Genomic DNA, 20,208 nt, shown 5'->3' with positions numbered 1-20,208 from the left:
GCAGAGCAGAAAACAGGTCTCGTCCACAGAGCACAGTAATAATATTATTTAATATTTATGACCACATAAATGTGCCAAACATTTTTATTCTCATAACTTTATGAGGAAGATACTATTATCCTAATTTTACAAGTGAGGAAACTGAGATACTACTATCCCCATTTGACAAATGAGTCGCATTTTATTTTCTTACTTCTTGAGGTTATAAAAACATCCCTAATGTAAGCAATGATGGAGTCAGAATTCAGCCCAGCCCAGGACCTGCACTCTTAGCCACCAGGCTGTGCTGCTTCTTCAGTAAAACAACGACTTTTTTTTTTCCCAATCAGATTGGGAAACCAAAGATTGATAGCATGGAATGTGGATGAGCATTTCAGGAAACAGGTGCAAATATATCATTTTGGTAGAAATATACATTACTGAAGACAATTTGGCAAGACTTAGCAAAACCTAAAATGAGCATCTAACTTTTCAGCTGGCCATTCTACTTCTAGAAACTTATCCTCAAAAAATAAGCTCACAGATGTCTGTATACAGATATTTGATACAGCACTTTTTTTTTTTTTTGTAGAAAACAAAAATGGATATTTATTCGCAACTCAAAAGAAACACTACGCATATAAGGTAAGAGATTAAATATAAACACGGCAAGTTCCATCCCGTTCCTATTTCTCCAAGGCTGCGTGACCAAATGGAATCTTGAAGAGAACACCTAGATAACAGAGGACATGTCAGCGACTCTGGTCTGGACTTCTGGATGCAGCACTGTTTTAATAGTCAAAAAAAGAAGGGTAGGGGGATGACAACCTAAGAAGCCGTTGGTAGGGAAATAATTAAATACATCACAATATATCCAAAATGTTAAATAGCCTGTATCCTTGAAAAGTGGTCAACCTACAGATGCAGGTGTGGAAAGAATCCTAAAACTTTTTTTTTTTTGAGACAGAGTTTCGCTCTTGTTGCCCAGGTTGGAGTGCAATGGCACGATCTCGGCTCACCGCAACCTCCGCCTCCCAGGTTCAGGCGATTCTCCTGCCTCAGCCTCCTGAGTAGCTGGGATTACAGGCATCCACCACCATGCCCAGCTAATTTTCGTATTTTTATTAGAGACAGGGTCTTGCCATGTTGGCCAGGCTGGTCTTGAACTCCTGACCTCGGGTGATCCACCCACCTCGGCCTCCCAAAGTGCTGGGATTACACACATGAGCCACTGCGCCTGGCCTCTAAAACATTTTTAAATGAAAAACAGCTGTCACAGAGTTTGGTGTGGGTGTCCATCATTTACTTTTAGAGGGGTGAAGCTGTTGCCTGCCTTCTCTCACTCCTTCCCTCAAAACAAACGCACAACTCAGAAATAAGTTGCAAAAAAAATTGTGTTATTTATAAATCAATTACACAATAAAATAATTATTTTTAAAAGTCACAAATACAATCATTGTATAAAGTCATTTTGGCATCAAGTATCTCTTAAATATGTTGCAAACTATTTTCCAAAGAGATGTGGTCCAAACCCTCTGAAGGCTTTATAATTTTGTATTAGATAACAAGTGAACAAAACTGACAATAAATACTCCAACAATTATTTTTTAAAATACTAAGTGGTAAATGCTATTCTAAGTGGCAAAACAATCTATTACTCAGACTATCTGAAAATTTCACTGAAGTCATAAAAAGTTATACAAAATTTGTATTTACACGTTTAAAATCCTGATTGTATTTTTCTTGAATAATAATACATACAAAAACTCACAGGGTCAATAAAGAAATAATTCAAAGTCCTAATAAGTCAACAAACAGATTTCATTATAAGCTGAACATAAAAGAGACACCATTGTTTGCTTCTCTTTTCAAAAATTATCACGGCACTTTGTCAAACGGAAGCAGCATTCAGAACAATGGTTCTCAAATCTTTGTGTGCATAAACATCATGCAGGTTTGTACCACACAGATTCCTGGGCCCTGTTCCCAGTCTGAGCTCTCATTATTGAATCTGAGGAATCTGCATTTTGAACAAGATCCACGAGTATTTTATCACCCAAGCTGGAGTGCAGTGGTGGGATCTCAGCTCACTGCAACCTCTGCCTCTTGAGTTAAAGTGATACTCAATTCTTGTGCCTCAGCCTCCTGAGTAACTGGGATTACAGACGTGCACCACACACCTGGTTAACTTTTGTATTTTTAGTAGAGATGAGGTTTCGCCATGATGGCCAGGCTGGTCTCGAACTTCTGACCTCAAGTGATCTGCCTGCCTTGGCCTCCCAAAGTGCTGGGATTACAGGCGTGAGGCACTGCACCAGGCCAAGATCCATGATTTTGATGAAGTGGTACAAGAACCTCACTCACTGGACATTGAAATTCTACTGTCCAATCCCAACTCACTGCTGTTGATTGGAAACCTGATTCTGGCAGCTCATTTATCTTGGTTTCCTCATTTGTAAGGTCGTTCAATTGGACTGATCATCTCTGAGGGCCTTGAAGCTCTAACAAGTCTATCATGATCCCAGATGTAAAATTATATATATATTATATATATATATATGTGTGTGTGTGTGTGTGTGTGTATATATATAATTTCAGCTGAGAAGTGAGTCTTCACACCAAGTCTACTTTTTGCAAGTTACTGGGTTTCTGTCTTCACCATCTTCTGAAAAGTCTGCTTCTGTTGGTTCAGTTGCTGGGGTCATCTGAGTAGAGAAATTCTGAAACAGACACTGATGTTAATTTGGGGGACTACTTTTCTCATGCAAACAGGGGAGCTCCTAGCAATCCCAAAGGGTGCTGCATCCACATGGTATGTAGTGAGACCTTTTTGGTTAGGAAATAACGGACACGTCCCCATAACATTAAACAGGTTCCACATCCTACTGTGCAATTCCCATCTGAGGACCTGGGAAACTCAATAGGAGGTCTTAACAGTGGTTGAACTTGAAGAGTAAGAGCTGGATTTCCTGGAGTGTTTCTTTGAGGTGAGGGATACTTGCATCTGCTTTACAGTGCGGACACTTCGGCAAAGGAGAGCGTTCTTTGCATGATCCCTGAAATCACGTGAAACAAAGTAATAGACAAAGGGGTCAATGCAGCTGTTGAGGGTAGAGAGGCAGAGGGCTACAATGTACAGGGCATAGACATGGCTCTGGCCCCGGCTCTTAATCAGAAAATAATGCACCACGAGCAGAAGATTACTAGGAGTGAAGCAGATCAGGTACATGGCCAGGACAGTGACAATGAGTTTGATGGCCCTCTTCCTTTTCTTTTCTGAGTTTTCATCCATGGCAGAAGATTGCAACATTCTGATCATCAGCACATAGGCAGAGGCTGTGAGGAAGGCTGGGAACAGAAAGACCCCAATGGCCAGAGAGAGGAAGTAATTGAACATGTCTCCCACCAAGAGCTGCTCAGGCAAAACATCATGACAGGTCGTGATGTTCAGGGCTGGAATGAAGATGGTCTGCTTCACGACATACAAGGGGATGGTGACTAGCAGAATCAGCAGCCATATTGCCAGGGAGATGCCAATGGCAATGTTTGCCTTCTTCCTGGAGTGCCCCATGGGGTTCACGATGACCCAATACCTCTGCACACTGAGGCAGGTCATGAAGAGAATGGAACAGTACATGTTGCCATAGAAAAAGCCAATAAGCACATTACAAAGAGCTTCCCCATAAATCCAGTTGTTGCCGTGTATGTGATAGGCAATCTTCAAGGGGAACCAGATGACAGAGAGGAGGTCAGCCAAGGCCAGATTGGCCATGTAAATCACAGCAGGGTGCTTCTTCTTAGTTCGGAAAAGAAAGACCCACAGGGCCATGCCATTACTTGGCAAACCCACCACAAACACAATTGTGTAGACAATTGGAAGGAAGACAGTGGTCAGTTTTCCAGTGAGGACAGATGCAGAAAACTCATCCACCGAAAAGACTGTTTCAACTGTAACTCCTTTTCCAGTGACGTGGGATGTGCCATCAACCTTACCAATAAGGCTTCTTCCTTTAGAGGATCTGTCGGTTCCTGTACAAGAAAGGAAGACAAGGGTCATTACAGAAATAAATGTTTCAGCAGTAACACTGGTTTGTTCAAATGAAAGTACATTAATTTATTCATTTTTTAATTTATGAGACAGGGTCTCGCTGTCACCCAGGCTGGAGCGTAGTGGAGCAATCATAACGCACCGCAGCCTCAAACTTTTGGGCTCAAGCAATCCTCCTAAACAGCCAGGCCACAGGCACGCACCATTACACCCAGCTAATTTTTTACTTTTTGTAGAGATAGGATCTCGCTATGTTGCCCAGGCTGTTTTCAAACTCCTGGCGTTAAGATTCTCCTGCCTCAGCCTCCCAAAGTGGTGAGATTACAAGTGTAAGCCACTGAGCCCAGCCTCAAATGAAAGTACTTTAGATGAAAACAGAAATATACTATTAGAGGATTACACAAAGTGCTTATAGCGGCTTTTCTTTGTGTAATGAGATTATTGGGATTTCTATTGTCTGGTTTAGTTTGGTTTTATGGGTTTTTTTTCTTACAGTGAGTATTTTTGTATCAGGGAGTTGTAAGGAGTTGTGGGATGCATGTGGAACATCGATTTCTAGGAGTATAAAGAAGACTAACAATATTTCAATTTATTTTTACAAACTGTCCACATTCATTAGTCCCCAGCTATTCTTTTTATTTTACTTATTTATTTTTCTTTTTTAGAGATGGGGTCTTGCTATGTTGACTAAGCTGGACTCGAACTCCTGGCTTCAAGTGATCCTTGGCCTCCCAAAGTGCTGGAATTACAGGCGTGAGACATCATGCGCAGCTCTAGCTATTCTTATCACATGACCAACAATAGTCCTTTGATTTATCAATTAGTAAAATTTGGTTTGGCTGGGCGTGGTGGCTCATGCGTGTAATCTCAGCACTTTGGGAGGCTGAGGCAGGTGGATCAGGAGTTTCAGACCAGCCTGGCTAACCTGGCGAAACCCTGACTCTGTTAAAAATACAAAAATTAGCCAGGCGCGGGCGCCTATAATCCCAGCTACTTGGGAGGCTGAGGCAGAAGAATTGCTTGAACCCGGGAGGTGGAGGTTGCAGTGATCCAAGATCATGCCACTGCACTTCAGCCTGGGTGACAGGGCGAGACTCAGTCAAAAAAAAAAAAAAAAAAAAAAATCAGTTTAGGAATGTGCAGTAATTCCTTTCCAAATTCTCAAGTGTGTAAAATAGCGATCCCCATCCTGACACCAGTTTTCTAATTTCTCACCTCATAATGGCCTTCTATCCCACTCCAGCCCTGAGCCAGGATCCTTCCTGGCCTATTCAATTCATCATACCCTATTCAGAGCTTGCCACAGGGAGATTCCCAGGACCACAAGGGACATCCCCTTTTCACCCACAACGATAGCCTCAACAATGGCAGGGATTTCCCCTGCTCATGTGCTGGCTTCCTGGAGAACGTCCCATGGAGGTCAGCTGGCAGGGAAACTGTCTGGTCTGGACAGGTGGCTGTACTGATGGCAGATTTGTGTTCTGACTTTCAAGCATGTAGCATGACAAGCTAACTTATTCTCCCTCTCTCTTATTGTGAAGTTTACCTTAAAAACCACAAAGAAATGAATGGCATGTCCTCCCTACATTCTGCCCCTAAGTATTCATGAACCTGCAGGAGTAAGTAAGGACAATATAAGGATACCAAAGAATTTTACTCTAATTCTGGGGAAAAGTAGGCCTCACCAAGCAGAGAAGACAGGGCAATACTTGCACTGCAGTATACCAGGGGGATATTAAACCTACTCATGCTCTTATCTCATAATGTTATGCTTGGTCATCATTTTTCCACTAGAAGCTTTACACTAATGTTCCGCAGAATTTTTCACATCTTAATGCTTCCCTATTTGGGATGCTAGCCTGGGTGGAGTGTTGGGGGATGTAGAGATCAATATTTCACTTTTCACTTAGTGTAGTGGGTTGAAAGGTGGTGCCCCAAAAGAGAAGTCTATGTCCTAATCCCCAGACTCTGTGAACATTATTTAGCAAAAAGGTCTTTGCAGATAGAATTAAGGATCCTAAGATAAGAAGATCTCCCTGGGTTATCTAGGCGGGCCCTAAATCCAGAAAGGTCTTTGCAGATAGAATTAAGGATCCTAAGATAAGAAGATCTCCCTGGGTTATCTAGGCGGGCCCTAAATCCAACGACAAGTGTCCTTTCTAAGATAAAGGCAGAGGCCTGGCGTGGTGTCTCACGCCTGTAATCCCAGCACTTTGGGAGGCTGAGGTGGGTGGATCACTTGAGGTCAGGAGTTCAAGACCAGCCTGGCCAACATGGTAAAACCCTGTCTCTACTAAAAATACAAAAATTAGCCAGGTGTGGTGGCGTGCGCCTGTAGTTCTAGCTACTTGGGAGGCTGAGGCAGGAGAATTGCTTGAACCCGGGAGGCGGAGGTTGCAGGGAGCCAAGATTGAGTCGCTGCACTCCAGCCTGGGCGACAGAGTTAAAGTCTGTATCAAACAACAAAAAAGAGAGAAAAGCAGAAAGAGATCTGCGACACGCAGAAAAGGAGAAGCCAGAGGAATGAGTGACATGAGAATGGAGGCAGAGATTGGAGTCACATCAAGGAACAGGCCAAGAATGCCAAGAAATGCCGGCAGCCACTGCAAGCTGGAAAAGGCAAGGAATGGACCCTCCCTTAGAGCTTTTGGAGGGCGTGTGGCCGCAATTCCTTGATTTCAGACTTCTGGTCTCCAGAACTGACAGAATAAATGTGTTGTTTTACATCATCAGTTTATTGCAATTTGTTATGGTAGCCACAAGAAACTAATATGCCTAGGATAGTCCTATTTCTAGTGGTTCTATTTTTTTTATATATAATTCTTCAAAAAGAACATATATTGTTTTTAAATTTTAAAAAAATTCCTACATATTACAGTGTTCTTCAAATATTTGACCATAACCCCTAAGAACCATATTCTACATAGTAACCCAGTTCCCAATACACATATCCATGGTGGAAAAAAGTTTCACAGAATAATTATTCTTATTACATAGGGTGCACTGATACTTTCTATTGTGTTCTATTCCATTATTATAAAAAGCCAGTTATTATTCTTTAACATTGATTTCACAGGCCACTTAACTTAGAATGACAACATATGTAACAATTAGAAAGTAACACACTGGAAATTAATTTGGTGTTGGAGTCAGTGCTTGATTAGTGTTATAGACTGAGCAACTGGTGCAGTTATTGTGGAATTTATCCAACACCAAATTAATGGAAATGAAGGGTGCAAAGTGTTAAACAACACCACGAATGTAGTCAGTAAAATCGAGACTCTGGGAACTGCTACAGGATAAAGGACCTGTGTTTTACAAAATATAAATTATAAGGCAAAAAATAAGAAAGAGGGCCAGGCACAGTGCCTCATGCCTTCAATACCCAGCACTTTGGGAGGCCAAAGCAGGAGGATTGATTGAGACCAGGAGTTCAAGACCAGCCTGGGCAACATAGCAAAATGCCATCTCTTAAAAAAAAAGAAGAAGAAGAAAAAAGGAAGAAAAAGGTGTGGAGGTGAAATTTATAGAGTAGAAGATTTAAAAGACATATCAGTCATATAATGTGTGTACCTTGTTTGAATCCTGATTCAAACAAACCATAAAAATAACTTTTTTTTTTTTTTTTTTTGAGATGGAGTCTCACTCTGTCGCCCAGGCTGGAGTGCAGTGATGCGATCTTGGTTCACTGCAACCTCTGTCTCCCAGGTTCAAGCAATTCTCCTGCCTTAGCTTCCCAAGGAGCTGGGATTACAGGTGCACACCACTACACCCAGCTAATTTTTATATTTTTGGTAGAGATGGGGTTTCACCATGTTGGTCAAGCTGGTCTCAAACTCCTGATCTCAAGTGATCTGCCCACCTGAGCCTCCCAAAGTGCTGGAATTACTGGCGTGAGCCACTGCACCAGGCCTAAAATAACATTTATAAGACAATTAGAAATTTGAACACAAAGCCCGGCACGGTTGTTCATGCCTATAATCCCAGTGCTTTGCGAGGCTGACGTGGAAGGATTGCTTGAGGCCAAGAGTTTGAGACCACCCTGGCCAACATAGCAAGACCCTGTCTCTACAAAAAATTTAAAAAAAAAAAAATTAGCCAGGCATGGTGGCGCACACCTGTAGTCCTGGCTACTTGGAAAGTTGAAATGGGAAGATCACTTGAGACCAGGAGTTCAATGATTCAGTGAGATTGCGCCACTGCACTCCACTCTGGGTGACAGAGTGAGGCCCCTGTCTCTATATAAAGAAAGAAATTTGAATACTGACTGAATATTTGATTATATTAAAAATTAATGTTAGTAGATACTATAATGGCATTATGTTTATATTTGAAAAATAAATCCCTCATACATTATTAATACATTCTAAAATATTTTAGGATGAAATTATATCTGAGATTTATTTCACAACCACAGGAACTGAAACCCTCAGACACTGCTGGTAGGAATACAAACTGGTGCACGGCTGGGCAGAGTAGCTCACACCTCTAATCCCAGTACTATGGGAGGCCGAGGTGGGTGGATCACCTGAGGTCAGGAGTTCGAGACCAGCCTGGCCAACATGGTGAAACCACATCTGTACTAAAAATACAAAAATTAGCCAGGTGTGGTGGTATACACCTCTAATCCCAGCAACTTGGGAGGGTGAGACAGGAGAATCATTTGAACCGGGAGGCACAGGTTGCAGTGAGCCAAGATCACGCCATTGCACTCCAGCCTGGGTGACAGAGTGAAACCATGTCTATTTAAAATAAATAAAATAAATAAAATAAAATAAAATAAAAGGTACAGTTATTGTGGGAAATTATCTGGCAGTTCCTCAAATGGTTAAAGAGTTACTATATGGCTGGACGCAGTGGCTCACGCCTGTAATCCCAGCAATTTGGGAGGCTGAGGCAGGCAGATCACGAGGTCAGGGTTTTGAGCCAGCCTGGCTAACATGGTGAAACCCCATCTCTACTAAAAATACAAAAATTAGCTGGGTGTGGCGGCACACGCCTATAGTCCCAGCTACTCGGGAAGCTGAAACAGGAGAATCATTTGAACTTGGGAGGCGGAGGTTGCAGTGAGCCTAGACTGTGCCATTGCACTCTGGGCAACAGAGCATGACTCCGTCTCAAAAAAAAAAAAAAAAAAAAAAGAAAAGAGTTACTATATGACCCAGTAGTTCCACTCCTAGGTATGCAGGAGTCCACACAAAAACCTGTACACAAATGTTCATAGCAGCATTATTTGTTTTTGTTTTTGTTTTTTTTTTTTGAGACGGAGTCTCGCTCTGTCGCCCAGGCTGGAGTGCAGTGGCGCGATCTCGGCTCACCGCAAGCTCCGCCTCCCGGGTTCACGCCATTCTCCTGTCTCAGCCTCCCGAGTAGCTGGGACTATAGGCGCCTGCCACCACGCCCGGCTAATTTTTTTTTTTTTGTATTTTTAGTAGAGACGGGGTTTCACAGTGTTAGCCAGGATGGTCTCGATCTCCTGACCTTGTGATCCGCCCACCTCGGCCTCCCAAAGTGCTGGGATTACAGGCGTGAGCCACCGCGCCCAGCCATAGCAGCATTATTTGCAATAGTCAACAAGTGGGCTGGGCACAGTGGGCTCACCTGTAATCCTATCACTTTGGGAGGATGAGATGGGAGAAGTGCTTGAGGCCAGGAATTTGAGACAAGCCTGGGCAACAGAGCAGAACCCCATCTCTACAAACATTTTTAAAAATTAGCCAGGCATAGTGGTGCACACCTGTAGTCCCAGCTACTAGGGAGGCTGAGGCAGGAGGATAGCTTGAACCTAGGAGGTCAGAGATTACACCACTGCACTCCAGCCTGGGCAACAGAGCAGGACCCTGTCTCAAAAAAAGAAAAAAAAAGTGGAAACAATCCAAATGTCCATCAACAATTGAAAAGAAATAAAAAGCAGTATATCCATACAATGGAATATTATTTGGCTGTTTTCAAAAATCAAGTACTTGGGAGGCTGAGGCAGGCAGATCACCTGAGGTCAGGAGCTCAAGACCAGCCTGGCCAACATGGTGAAACCCGGTCTCTACTAAAAATACAAAAATTAGCCAGAGGTGGTGGTGCAGGCCCGCAGTCCCAGCTACTCAGGAGGCTGAGGCAGGAGAATCACTTGAAACCAGAGGCAAAGGTTGCAGAGATTGCACCACTGCACTCCAGCCTGGGTGACAGAGCAAGACTCTGTCTCAAAAAAAAAAAAAAAAAGTACTGATACATAGATACATGGATGAATCTCCAAAAGATTATGCTAAGTGAAAGAAGCCAGTCACAGAGGACAACACATTATCCCATTTCTATCAAATGTCTACAATAGGCAAATCCATAAATAGAAAGTAGATTAGTGTTTGCCAAGGGCTAAGACCAGAAGATTGGTGAATGACAGCTAAAGTGTTTCTTCCAGGGTAATAAAAATGTTCTAAAATTGTTTGTGGTAATGGTTGAATAATTCTATGAATACCCTAAAAGCCACGAAATTGTACAGTTTAAAGGGGTGAATTGTATGGTGTGCAAAATATCTGATATGGAATTCTTGGTAAAGCTGTTAAAAAAAAACACAGGCTTGGATCATAGGAAAGGGAAAAAAACAGAAAAGAAATAACAGGGAAGAGGGGTGGGAGGTGGGTTGGGGAATAGATGAAACAAGATTAACCAACAGTTAATAATTATTGAAGTTGAGTGGTGGGTACACTTAATTCACTATAATAGTATATTTCTATAAGATTAAAATTCTCCATAAAAATAAGCATGTACCAAGTCAGGAAAGCTCACATAAAGAGTGCTCAAAATCTGTTTTAAATAAGAATGCTAAAATAAAGACCAAAAAAGGAGCAAGGAATGGCAATATAACAATTTTTTTTTAAAAAGGAAATTTTTCTTAGAATATTTCAACATATAACCTTTAATGGTCTCCATCAAAACTATTGTTGGTATTAACTGTTCTATAACACTGGTAAATGTCAAGATGCTACTTGAAGGTCCCTGAAGCCCTTTCAGCCCCGTGCATCAGCTCTGACTCTGTACAGTGTCCTTACCACTCACCAAAACTCACAGAGCTTGTCTAGAGAACCGATGCTAACCCAGCTCCCAATTGTCAACCAGGTAAAATCATTTCTATTTCACAGAGTTGAGGAGAGACTAAATGCACAAATGAAGTTTAAACACAAATAAAGTGCCTGGCTACAATTACATTCCCATTTCTAGGGCTGTAATAAACAATTATTGCCCAAGTGTGTGAAAATACACACTCAAAGATGCTCAAGGCAGCATCCCCCACTCAGTTACAGACAAACAGCTCCTTATTTCTATTCCTAACTTAGCATGTCCCTGATGTAGTCCCTACCACGAAGGGTAGACAATATACTAGCCAATAATATTGAAATGGAAAGACAGCCACAATATACAGTCAACTGAAAAAAGAAACTAGCCAGGCATGGTGGCCCACACCTGTAATCCCAGCACTTTGGGAGGCCGAGGCGGGTGGATCCTGAGATCAAGAGATCGAGACCATTCTGACCAACATGGTGAAACACAATCTCTACTAAAAAATACAAAAATTAGCTAAGCATAGTGCACGCGCCTGTAGTCCCAGCTACTCTGGAGGCTGAGGCAGGAGAATCGCTTGAACCCAGAAGGCAGAGGTTGCAGTGAGCCGAGATCATGCCACTGCACTTCAGCCTAGCGACAGAGCGAGACTCCGTCTCAAAAAAAAAAAATTATAATGTACAATTTGCAAAATCTGAAGTCTAGAAGGATATCCACCAAACAATAAAAAGTGGCTGGCTCTGTGGAGTAGAATAGCTGGGGACAAGAGAACTTTTTATTTTACACCTCTCTATATTATTTGAATTTTGTATCTCAAAGGAATATAAATTGGTATAATATTTTTGGTGGGTAATTTGGCAAAATATCAAAATTTTAAATGTATTTGCCATATGACCTAGCAATTTACTTCTAGGAATTTGCCCTGCACCTACCAGCTAAAGTGCACAAAGCTATTGTATGTACAAGAATATTTACTGGAACATTGTCTGGCATGGTAAAACAAAGATGTTAATTTCAACATCTATCAAAAAGGGGAGTAGTTCAGGGCCTGGCAGGGTGGCTCACGCCTGTAATCCCAGCACTTTGGGAGGCTAAGGCAGGCGAATCATGAGATCAGGAGTTTGAGATCAGCCTGGCCAACATGGTGAAACCCCGCCTTTACTAAAAATACAAAAATTAGCTGGGTGTGGTGGCGGGCACCTGTAATCCCAGCTACTTGGGAGGCTGAACCTGGAAGCCTTGAACCTGGGAGGCAGAGGTTGCAGTGAGCTGAGATCACACTACTGCACTCCAGCCTGGGTGACAGAGCAAGACTTCATCTGGGGTTCGGGGATGAGCGGGAAGAGGGGAGTAGTTCAGGCCAGGCATAGTGGCAACCTAGCCATAGCCCCAGCTACTAGGGAGCTCCATCTAAAAAAAAATTAGCTGGGGGTGAGCTATGATCCTGCCACTGCACTCCAGCTTGCGTGACAGCCAGACCCAGTCTCTTTAAAAAAAAAGGGGGGGGGTGGGGTGCGGTGGGGAGGACTAGTTCAATTACTCCCCTATAAAAGTTTGTACAGGGTCGGCGCAGTGGCTCACGCCTGTAATCCCAGCACTTTGGGAGGCGGAGGCGAGCGGATCACGAGGTCGGGAGATCGAGACCATCCTGGCTAACACGGTGAAACCCTGTCTCTACTAAAAATACAAAAAATTAGCCGGGCGTGGTGGCGGGTGTCTGTAGCCCCAGCTACTTTGGAGGCTGTGGCAGGAGAATGGCATGAACCCAGGAGGCGGAGCTTGCAGTGAGCTGAGATAGCGCCCCTGCACTCCAGCCTGGGCGACACAGCAAGACCCCATCTCAAAAAAAAAAAAAAAACAAAACAGTTTGTACAGATTTCTATAAACTGACTATGAATCGATTAGGTAAAAAAGATAAATAAATCATAGCACAGTATGTACAGTACAGTATACTCCTTCTATTCCTATAAATCCTTTGTGCATAGAGAAGTTGAGCTGATGGCCAGGAACAGTGACTCACACCTATAATCCCAGCACTTTGGGAGGCCAAGGCGGGCGGATCTTTTGAAGTCAGGAATTCAAGACCAGCCTGGCCAACATGGCAAAATTCTGGCTTTACTAAAAATGCAAAAATTAGCGGAGGTGTTGGCGCGCATCTGTAATCCCACCTACTTGAGAGGCTGAGGCAGGAGAATCACTTCAACCTGGAAAACGCAGGTTGCAGTGAGCTGAGATCACATCACTGCACTCCAGACTGGGCGACACAGCGAGACTCCATCTCAAAAAAAAAAAACACCAACCAACCAACCAACCAAACAAAACCCGAGAAGTTATGCTGAGATTGGAGACCAGAAAGAATGAGAGATTTTCACTTTTTTTTAGACCCTTCTGATTTACACAATTTTGGGAAAATCTGCATGTAAAACTTTTTTTTTTTTTTTTTTTTTTTGAGACGGAGTCTCACTCTGTTGCCCAGGCTGGAGTGCAGAGGCACGATCTCGGCTCACTGCAAGCTCGACCTCCTAGGTTCACGCCATTCTCCTGCCTCAGCCTCCCAAGTAGCTGGGACTACAGGCACCTGCCACCACGCCCGGCTAATTTTTTGTATTTTTAGTAGAGACGGGGTTTCACCATGTTAGCCAGGATGGTCTCCATCTCCTGACCTTGTGATCCACCCGCCTTCACTTCCAAAGTGCTGGGACTGCAGGTGTGAGCCACCGCGCCCGGCCTTTAACTTTTAATTTAATTTTTATTTTAAGTATACTCCTCTTGTGGCCCAACCTCCCCATCAAACCAAGTGTAAAACAAGTACTTTACTTGCATTAACTCTCTTCCTTTCACCCTCTCTTCTCTATGATCCCCTCACCCCAAATGTCCTTTTTTGCTCCCAATCTTTGGGAGCACAGACTGAAAAATAAAGGTTTCAATTGTGGGGTGCCCCTCCCTAGCTAAACTTTTAGTACATTTTCACAAGTGTTCTTTCAGAATGAACTGTTTTCTTCAACACTTGCCAATCTAATAAAACCATAAGAAAGTCAAATACAGATTTACTAAAACATCACCTATCAAGGTTATTTAGTAACTACAAAGCAAGCAAAAGGATCAAATTTAAAGTCCTATCTTCCAGTTCATTGCAGTGTTCTGTCATATTACAAAACTTTGGCCAGGCACGGTGGCTCATGCCTATAATCCCAGCACTTTGAGAGGCTGAGGCAGGTGGATCACTTGAGGTCAGGAGTTCGAGATCATCCCGGCCAACATGGCAAAACCCCGTTTATACCAAAAACACAAAAATTAGTTGGGTGTGGTGGTGTGCGCCTGTAGTCCCAGCTACTCCAGAGGCTGAGGCATGAGAATCACTTGAACCTGGGAGGCAGAGGTTGCAGTGAGCCGAGATCGTGCCACTGCACTACAGCCTGGGCAACAGAGCGAGATTCCATCTCAGGGGGAAAAAAAAATTGGAAATACCACATGTCTGTCAACAGAGGACTAATTTTAAAATTGATGCATCCTTCTGTAACATTTTGGAGTCATTAAAAATGTTTTATATGTATTGACATGATACTGATCTGCTTATATAATCCCATACTTGCACAAACATATTTTCTGTATTTGTGAATACATATTTTGTGCATGGATGTAATAAAGAGTGGGAAAATATATAAGCCGAAATATTAGCAGTGGCTACTTTGGTACTGAAGTTCAGGGTGATTTAATTAAATGTTTCCTTTTTTTGTTTTGGCTCATTTTTCCCTAGAGTGATCACATATTGTTTTTATAATTAAAAAAACAATTATAGGTAGGGCGCAGTAGCTCATGCCTGTAATCCCAGCACTTTGGGAGGCTGAAGGTGGGTGGATCACCTGAGGTCAGGAGTTTGAGATCAGCCTGACCAATATGGTGAAACCGTGTCTCTACTAAAAATACAAAAATTCGCCGGGTATGGTGGCGGGTGCCTGTAGTCCCAGCTACTCGGGAGGCTGAGACAGAAGAATTGCTTGAACCCAGGAGGCAGAGGTTGCAGTGGGCTGAGATCCTGCCACTGAGCTCCAGCCTGGGCGACAGAGCAAGACTCCGTCTAAAAAAAATTAGCTGGGGGTGGTGGTGCGCACCTGTAGTCCCAGCTACTCAGGAGGCTGAGGCAAGAGACTTCCTTGAACCCGGGAGAGGTGGCGGTTGCAATGAGCCAAAATCACACCACTGCACTCAAGCCTGGGCAACAGAATGAGAGTCCAAAAAAAAAAAAAAAACAAAACAAAACAACAACAACAAAAAACAAAAACAAAAAAACCCCACCAAACCAATTATAAAGAAAACAGAAGTTCCAGTCTCCGAAAGATAAATGGAATGACCTAGGCCTGTAACATGGTGGAAAAAAATAAGTGGCAGAGAAAAGCTGACTGAAATGAACACCACATGGACCAGCCAGGGTACTCTGGGCAAGACTCCTCACTTCATTCATTTGCTATTTACTGAGGTCCTGTAGGTGATGAGACAATGCTAGACGTGATGTAAAGGATGGTAGGGCCCCCTGCCTCCAGGAGTTAACGATGCAGTGAGGACACATATTAAGCATATTTACCCAAATAACTATCAATTACTATTGTGAAGGGAAAGAGGAGTCCTGATTTCCAAGTGTTTTCATTGCCTTGCCTCCTCCCCAATTCAGTGTCCCTCACCTGTACCCTGAGAAGGTTGTGATCTTGTCTGAGTTCCTTTCTATGAAGCAGTCGTTTGGAGTGAGGCTTTGGGAAGAAAATCAAACCCCAAATTGGCCCTGCAGCCACCTGAGGAGCACGCAGAAGGACCGGCTAAAAGGGAGTGAGCAAAGACCTACCCTGAGGGCAGAAAAGCTTTGCTGACACTGTATTTCTTATTAAAATCAATTTAGTTTTAAGGTGGGAGGAAAGCTCCATCTGCCTAGATCAATTGTCAGTGTTACTTCACTAACCCTTTGGGAAAGTTACCCTGCAAGGGAATAAAAGTATGGTGGGGGGAGGATGAGGAACAAGGTGCAATATTAAGTGGCTGTAGTTAACAAGTAACCTGATTTTTCCTTATTGTTAAATCAAGTTCGCTTTATAATCCAGGGATCTCCCAATCCCCCACCAAGAGGAGTAAACAAGAACAAGCCAAATAATCGGGGCATGCTTCCTACAGGGACCTCTGAATCATAAAGATGTTGAATCATCTATACCAACATGTATTTTTTTAAAGTTTGCACATACTAACCTTTGCTGCTGAATTTTAAGTTTCCAACTTTAAAGGACATAGAGGAGAGGTGTTCATTACAGTTTTCAATACTTCCTGGAGCTAAATGCCTTTATTCTGATGCTGATTAATAAAAAAAATTAATAAAAAAAAATATACCAGCGGTGCAGTTTTCAAGCTTACACCATTAACACCCTTTTCCCTAATTGCAGAGGGAAAAGAATCACATTCTTCCATCTAATTCCAACCCACTGTGACTTGCTCTTTTACTTCGTCTTTATGAAGAGGAGGATAAAAGTGAGAAATGCACATTTCTGAGGGAAATTAAAACCTCCCTTTGCTACCCAGGCTGCCGCAAACAAAGGGGCCTCGGTTAGGATCACAGTGGCGCGATAGCAGGTCAAACATCCCCCACGGCCACAGCGAGGCCTGCTGGGCCCGGAAGAACACATTCCCAGCAATACAAGTTCGAGCACACCCGGAGCAGCACACCCAAGGAACGCGACGGCCAGGCGCAAGTGCTGCTCTGTTCCCAGGGCGGCCAGGCGCAAGTGCTGCTCTGTTCCCAGGGCGGCCAGCCTCTGGCCTGCAGACCTGGGTGGCAGCCAGTGGCCGCTCTGGGTGGCACACTAGGAAAGTCCTGGAACCCCAGGCCCAGAGGGTCAACTGGTCAAATATAAGGCAGGGTCCAAAAAGTTCCGCTCGTAAATCCTCGTGGCGCCCAGCGGGCCTGAGCGCTCATTACCACCAGAACCCATCAGGGACCGGCCCTGACTTTCATACCCCGGGCCTTCCACTGTGGGTGCCAGGAGCAGCGGGCCCCGGGTGAGTCTCGAACGCAGGGGGCAGAACCCGAAAAAAGGCTTCCAGTAGTTGGAGGGGAACGCAAAAAACAACCTAGAAGGCTCCCGGGCCGCGGGTTCCCACCCACTCCGCCCTGCCCTGCGCAATCAGGCTCGCTAACTCCACCGGCCCCGCGGGGCCAGCGGAGAAAGTCTCCGGAGTTGGCGAAAAGCTCTTAATGACTTAGTGTTTACAAAGCAACCAAGCCCGGGGAGGGGACTAGGTCCTCTGGGTACCCTTTAGACACAGCTACTCCTTCCTTCCCTCCCTTTCCCCGAACCCACGCTGGGGCCTGGAGGTGCCCAGCATGACAGCCTCTATGGGAAGTGGGGTCTTTGGGGAAATCTCTGCCTCTGCCCGGCTCTACTGACTTCAGCTGCTCCCGCATGTCCCACCTGGGTGCCTCCTTGGCGCAGAGACCTCCCATCAAAGCCACCAAGGGAAGGCTAAGGGATTCGTAGAGATGGGTGCCGGCAGCAGAACACCCTTCGCGCACCTGCCCGGATCCCACCGTCTGCCCAGCGTGCCCAGGACCCCAGCTCCTCAGCGATAAGAGCCCTCCTTGGCCAGGTTTCTCACCTTGGATGGTGCCATTGCAGGAGACAGAGGCTGCCAGCAGGATGGCGGCCCCCAGCAGCCACGCCGCGCTAGGGCTCCTCATCCTCCTCGAAGCCCCGACGCCGGGCGCGCGGGGTATCCGCCGTCACCGATTCAAAACTCAGAGCTCCACTGGACGCACCGACAGAAAGTCAGCCTCTCACCTGCCCCGAATCGGAGCCTCTGCGCGCCTCCCCAGGGCGGGTTAGGTTTCAGGGAAACCCAAGGCGCAGCTGTACTCACCTGCGGGAGGCCACGCCCCGGGACCGGAACGCGCACCTTGGTCCCGCCCCTGGCCACCTGCCCTGCGCAGCTGCGCCCACTGCTTCCCGGACGCGCGCCAGGCCCCCTAGACTGCGGGAGCCGCCTGCGGGCGGGGTTGAGCGCATGAGGTGTCTGCTTTGGAATGCAAATAGCAGGAGCGCTGGGACCACGGGTTAATCCCAGCCTAGGCTATACCGCGAACTACCTTTAACCTTTACTTACTCCTAGAGAAGGAGGTCGTCGGTCTCCCTCGCCTTTCCTGACTTTGGGAAAGCCACGATCCGAACTCACTGCAATTGTGGTTGGTAACTGATACAGACAGGGCTTCCCGGTGCGGTGGACCCTGCAGGAGGAGGGATGCGTTTTTTATTGTAGAGGCAGGTGGGCAGCTGCGGACATCACGAAAGCGGTAGGGAGCACAAGGGGCGGGGCGGGCGGAGACAAGGGTGAGGTGGAACGGGAAAGAAGACATACAAAGGCTACTTTCAGCGCCAAGTGCCAAAGCTTTAGATAATTATCTTGCTTAATCCCCATAACAACCAGCGCAATAAGTATGATTATTCTTCCCATTTTACAGACGAGGAAAGTGAGCTTAGAAAGACTAGATAAATTGGCCAGAGTTACACGGCTTATAAATACAGTGTATAAATGTTTATCACATTTCATCTCCAGTATAAGACTGTCACTGTCTTCTATTCATCGCTGCACTATAAATGCGTCCACCAGGGCTCCTCTGCATTGGGATCTCATAGGCTAAATAAATACATAAGCAGATAGAAGCGGTGGGAGAAGAGAAGTGTGGGGTTGGGGATGAGTGCATGAGGGTTGGCATCATATTGGTAATGTCTTACTTTTTTTTTTTGAGACGGAGTCTCGCTCTGTCTCCCAGGCTGGAGCGCAGTGGCGTGATCTCGGCTCACTGCAAACTTCGCCTCCTGGGTTCAAGCAATTCTCTGGCCACAGCCTCCCGAGTAGCTGGGGTTACAGGCGTGCACCACCACATCTGGCTAATTTTTGTATTTTTAGTAGAGGCGGGGTTTCACCATGTTGGTCAGGCTAGTCTCGAACTCCTGACCTCGTGATCAGCCCGCCTCCGCCTCCCAAAGTGCTGCGATTACAGGCGTGAGCCACCGCGCCCGGCATGTCTTACTTTTTATTTGCTTTTTAAAAGATCGAATAAAACAAAGTCTACTGTTACCCATTTAAACTATTGGTACCAGAAGAGCACAGAAGAGAGACATAGGTGTTTTCGGATATTTAAAGGATTCGCTTGTAGAAGAGGATTTAGATGTGTTTTGAGTTGCTCCAGAGAGCAAAAATTGGTGGAAGCCACAGTGGGGTTTAATTGCAGCTCAATGTATAAAGAAATTTTCTTTATTTTTTATTTTAATTTCTATTAGAAAATAGAAGTGGGGTCTCCCTATCTTGTCCAGTCTGGTCTGGAACTCCTGGCTTCTTGTGATCCTCCCCACTCAGCCTCCCAAAGTGCTGGGATTACAGGAATGAGCCACCACACCCGGACAGGCTTCTCCCCTTGTTGACATCTGTGTGATCCCAAGTTTACTTATCCTCTCTAAACTTTAAGTTATTATAATATATATATACACACACACGTGTGGTTTAAAGGTTTAAAAGTGTCTGAGGTTTAAAGGTGTCTGAGGATAAAATAGTGACTAGTGACTGGGTTTGATACATGGTAGAAGCTCAATAAATATTTTTTGTTTATTTCCTTTCTCTGAAGAGGCTTCCTACCCCACCTGCACTCCAGCTCTCACCTCAGCCCATGCCCACTTTTCCTCCCAGGAAAAGCTGACTTCTAGAAGCAGAACAGGAACCTTTGACATCCTGAATAGCAGACAGTTCTCCTGATAGGGATCAGGCCATTCCTGAAGGTCCCTCCCCAGGGGAGATAACTGATTCCTAAGATGTCCCTTCAAACTTTTCAAGCATCCATTTCCTCATCTGTAGCTTATTAATATTACATCTATCATCTGGGAATGATACTAGTACCTCTCGTAGGGTGGTTGTGAGGATTCACTTTGCTAAATGTCCGTAAAGCACTTCTTAGTACCGTTTCTGGTATATAATAAGCACCTAAGAAATGGGAACTGCTATAGAATGACTGCCTTTAAGGTGGAATCTTCCTCTTTCAGAGAACAATACATCAGGGTCCAGCTGCTTTTGATTTAAATTTTCACTGTATTTTATGGGAA

The 20,208-nt window shown here is 44.6% G+C and overlaps 1 protein-coding gene across 1 annotated transcript; it reads right to left on the bottom strand.

Moving 5' to 3' along the window:
- Window positions 1-1,096: 1,096 nt before the first annotated feature.
- Window positions 1,097-17,950, bottom strand: F2RL1 (F2R like trypsin receptor 1). The gene is made up of 2 exons (XM_054489750.2): window positions 17,714-17,950; window positions 1,097-4,008 (listed from the first exon to the last, which is right to left on the bottom strand). The coding sequence occupies exons 1-2, from the start codon at window positions 17,793-17,795 to the stop codon at window positions 2,897-2,899; spliced, it is 1,194 nt and encodes a 397-aa protein (XP_054345725.1). The 5' UTR covers window positions 17,796-17,950; the 3' UTR covers window positions 1,097-2,896.
- Between the last annotated feature and the right edge of the window lie 2,258 nt (window positions 17,951-20,208).

The sequence above is a fragment of the Pongo pygmaeus genome, chromosome 4 (genome assembly GCF_028885625.2).
Source record: "Pongo pygmaeus isolate AG05252 chromosome 4, NHGRI_mPonPyg2-v2.0_pri, whole genome shotgun sequence".
In the NCBI taxonomy this organism is placed as follows: domain Eukaryota; kingdom Metazoa; phylum Chordata; class Mammalia; order Primates; family Hominidae; genus Pongo; species Pongo pygmaeus.
This window is presented reverse-complemented; position numbering and strand designations above follow the sequence as displayed.

Bases quoted from the DNA above. Each gene is read 5' to 3' on its own strand.
- F2RL1 (XM_054489750.2), bottom strand. From the start codon at position 17,795: ATGAGGAGCCCTAGCGCGGCGTGGCTGCTGGGGGCCGCCATCCTGCTG. The intron at 4,009-17,713 runs GTGAGAAACCTG...TTTCTTGTACAG, and splicing joins CTGCAATGGCACCATCCAAG to GAACCGACAGATCCTCTAAA.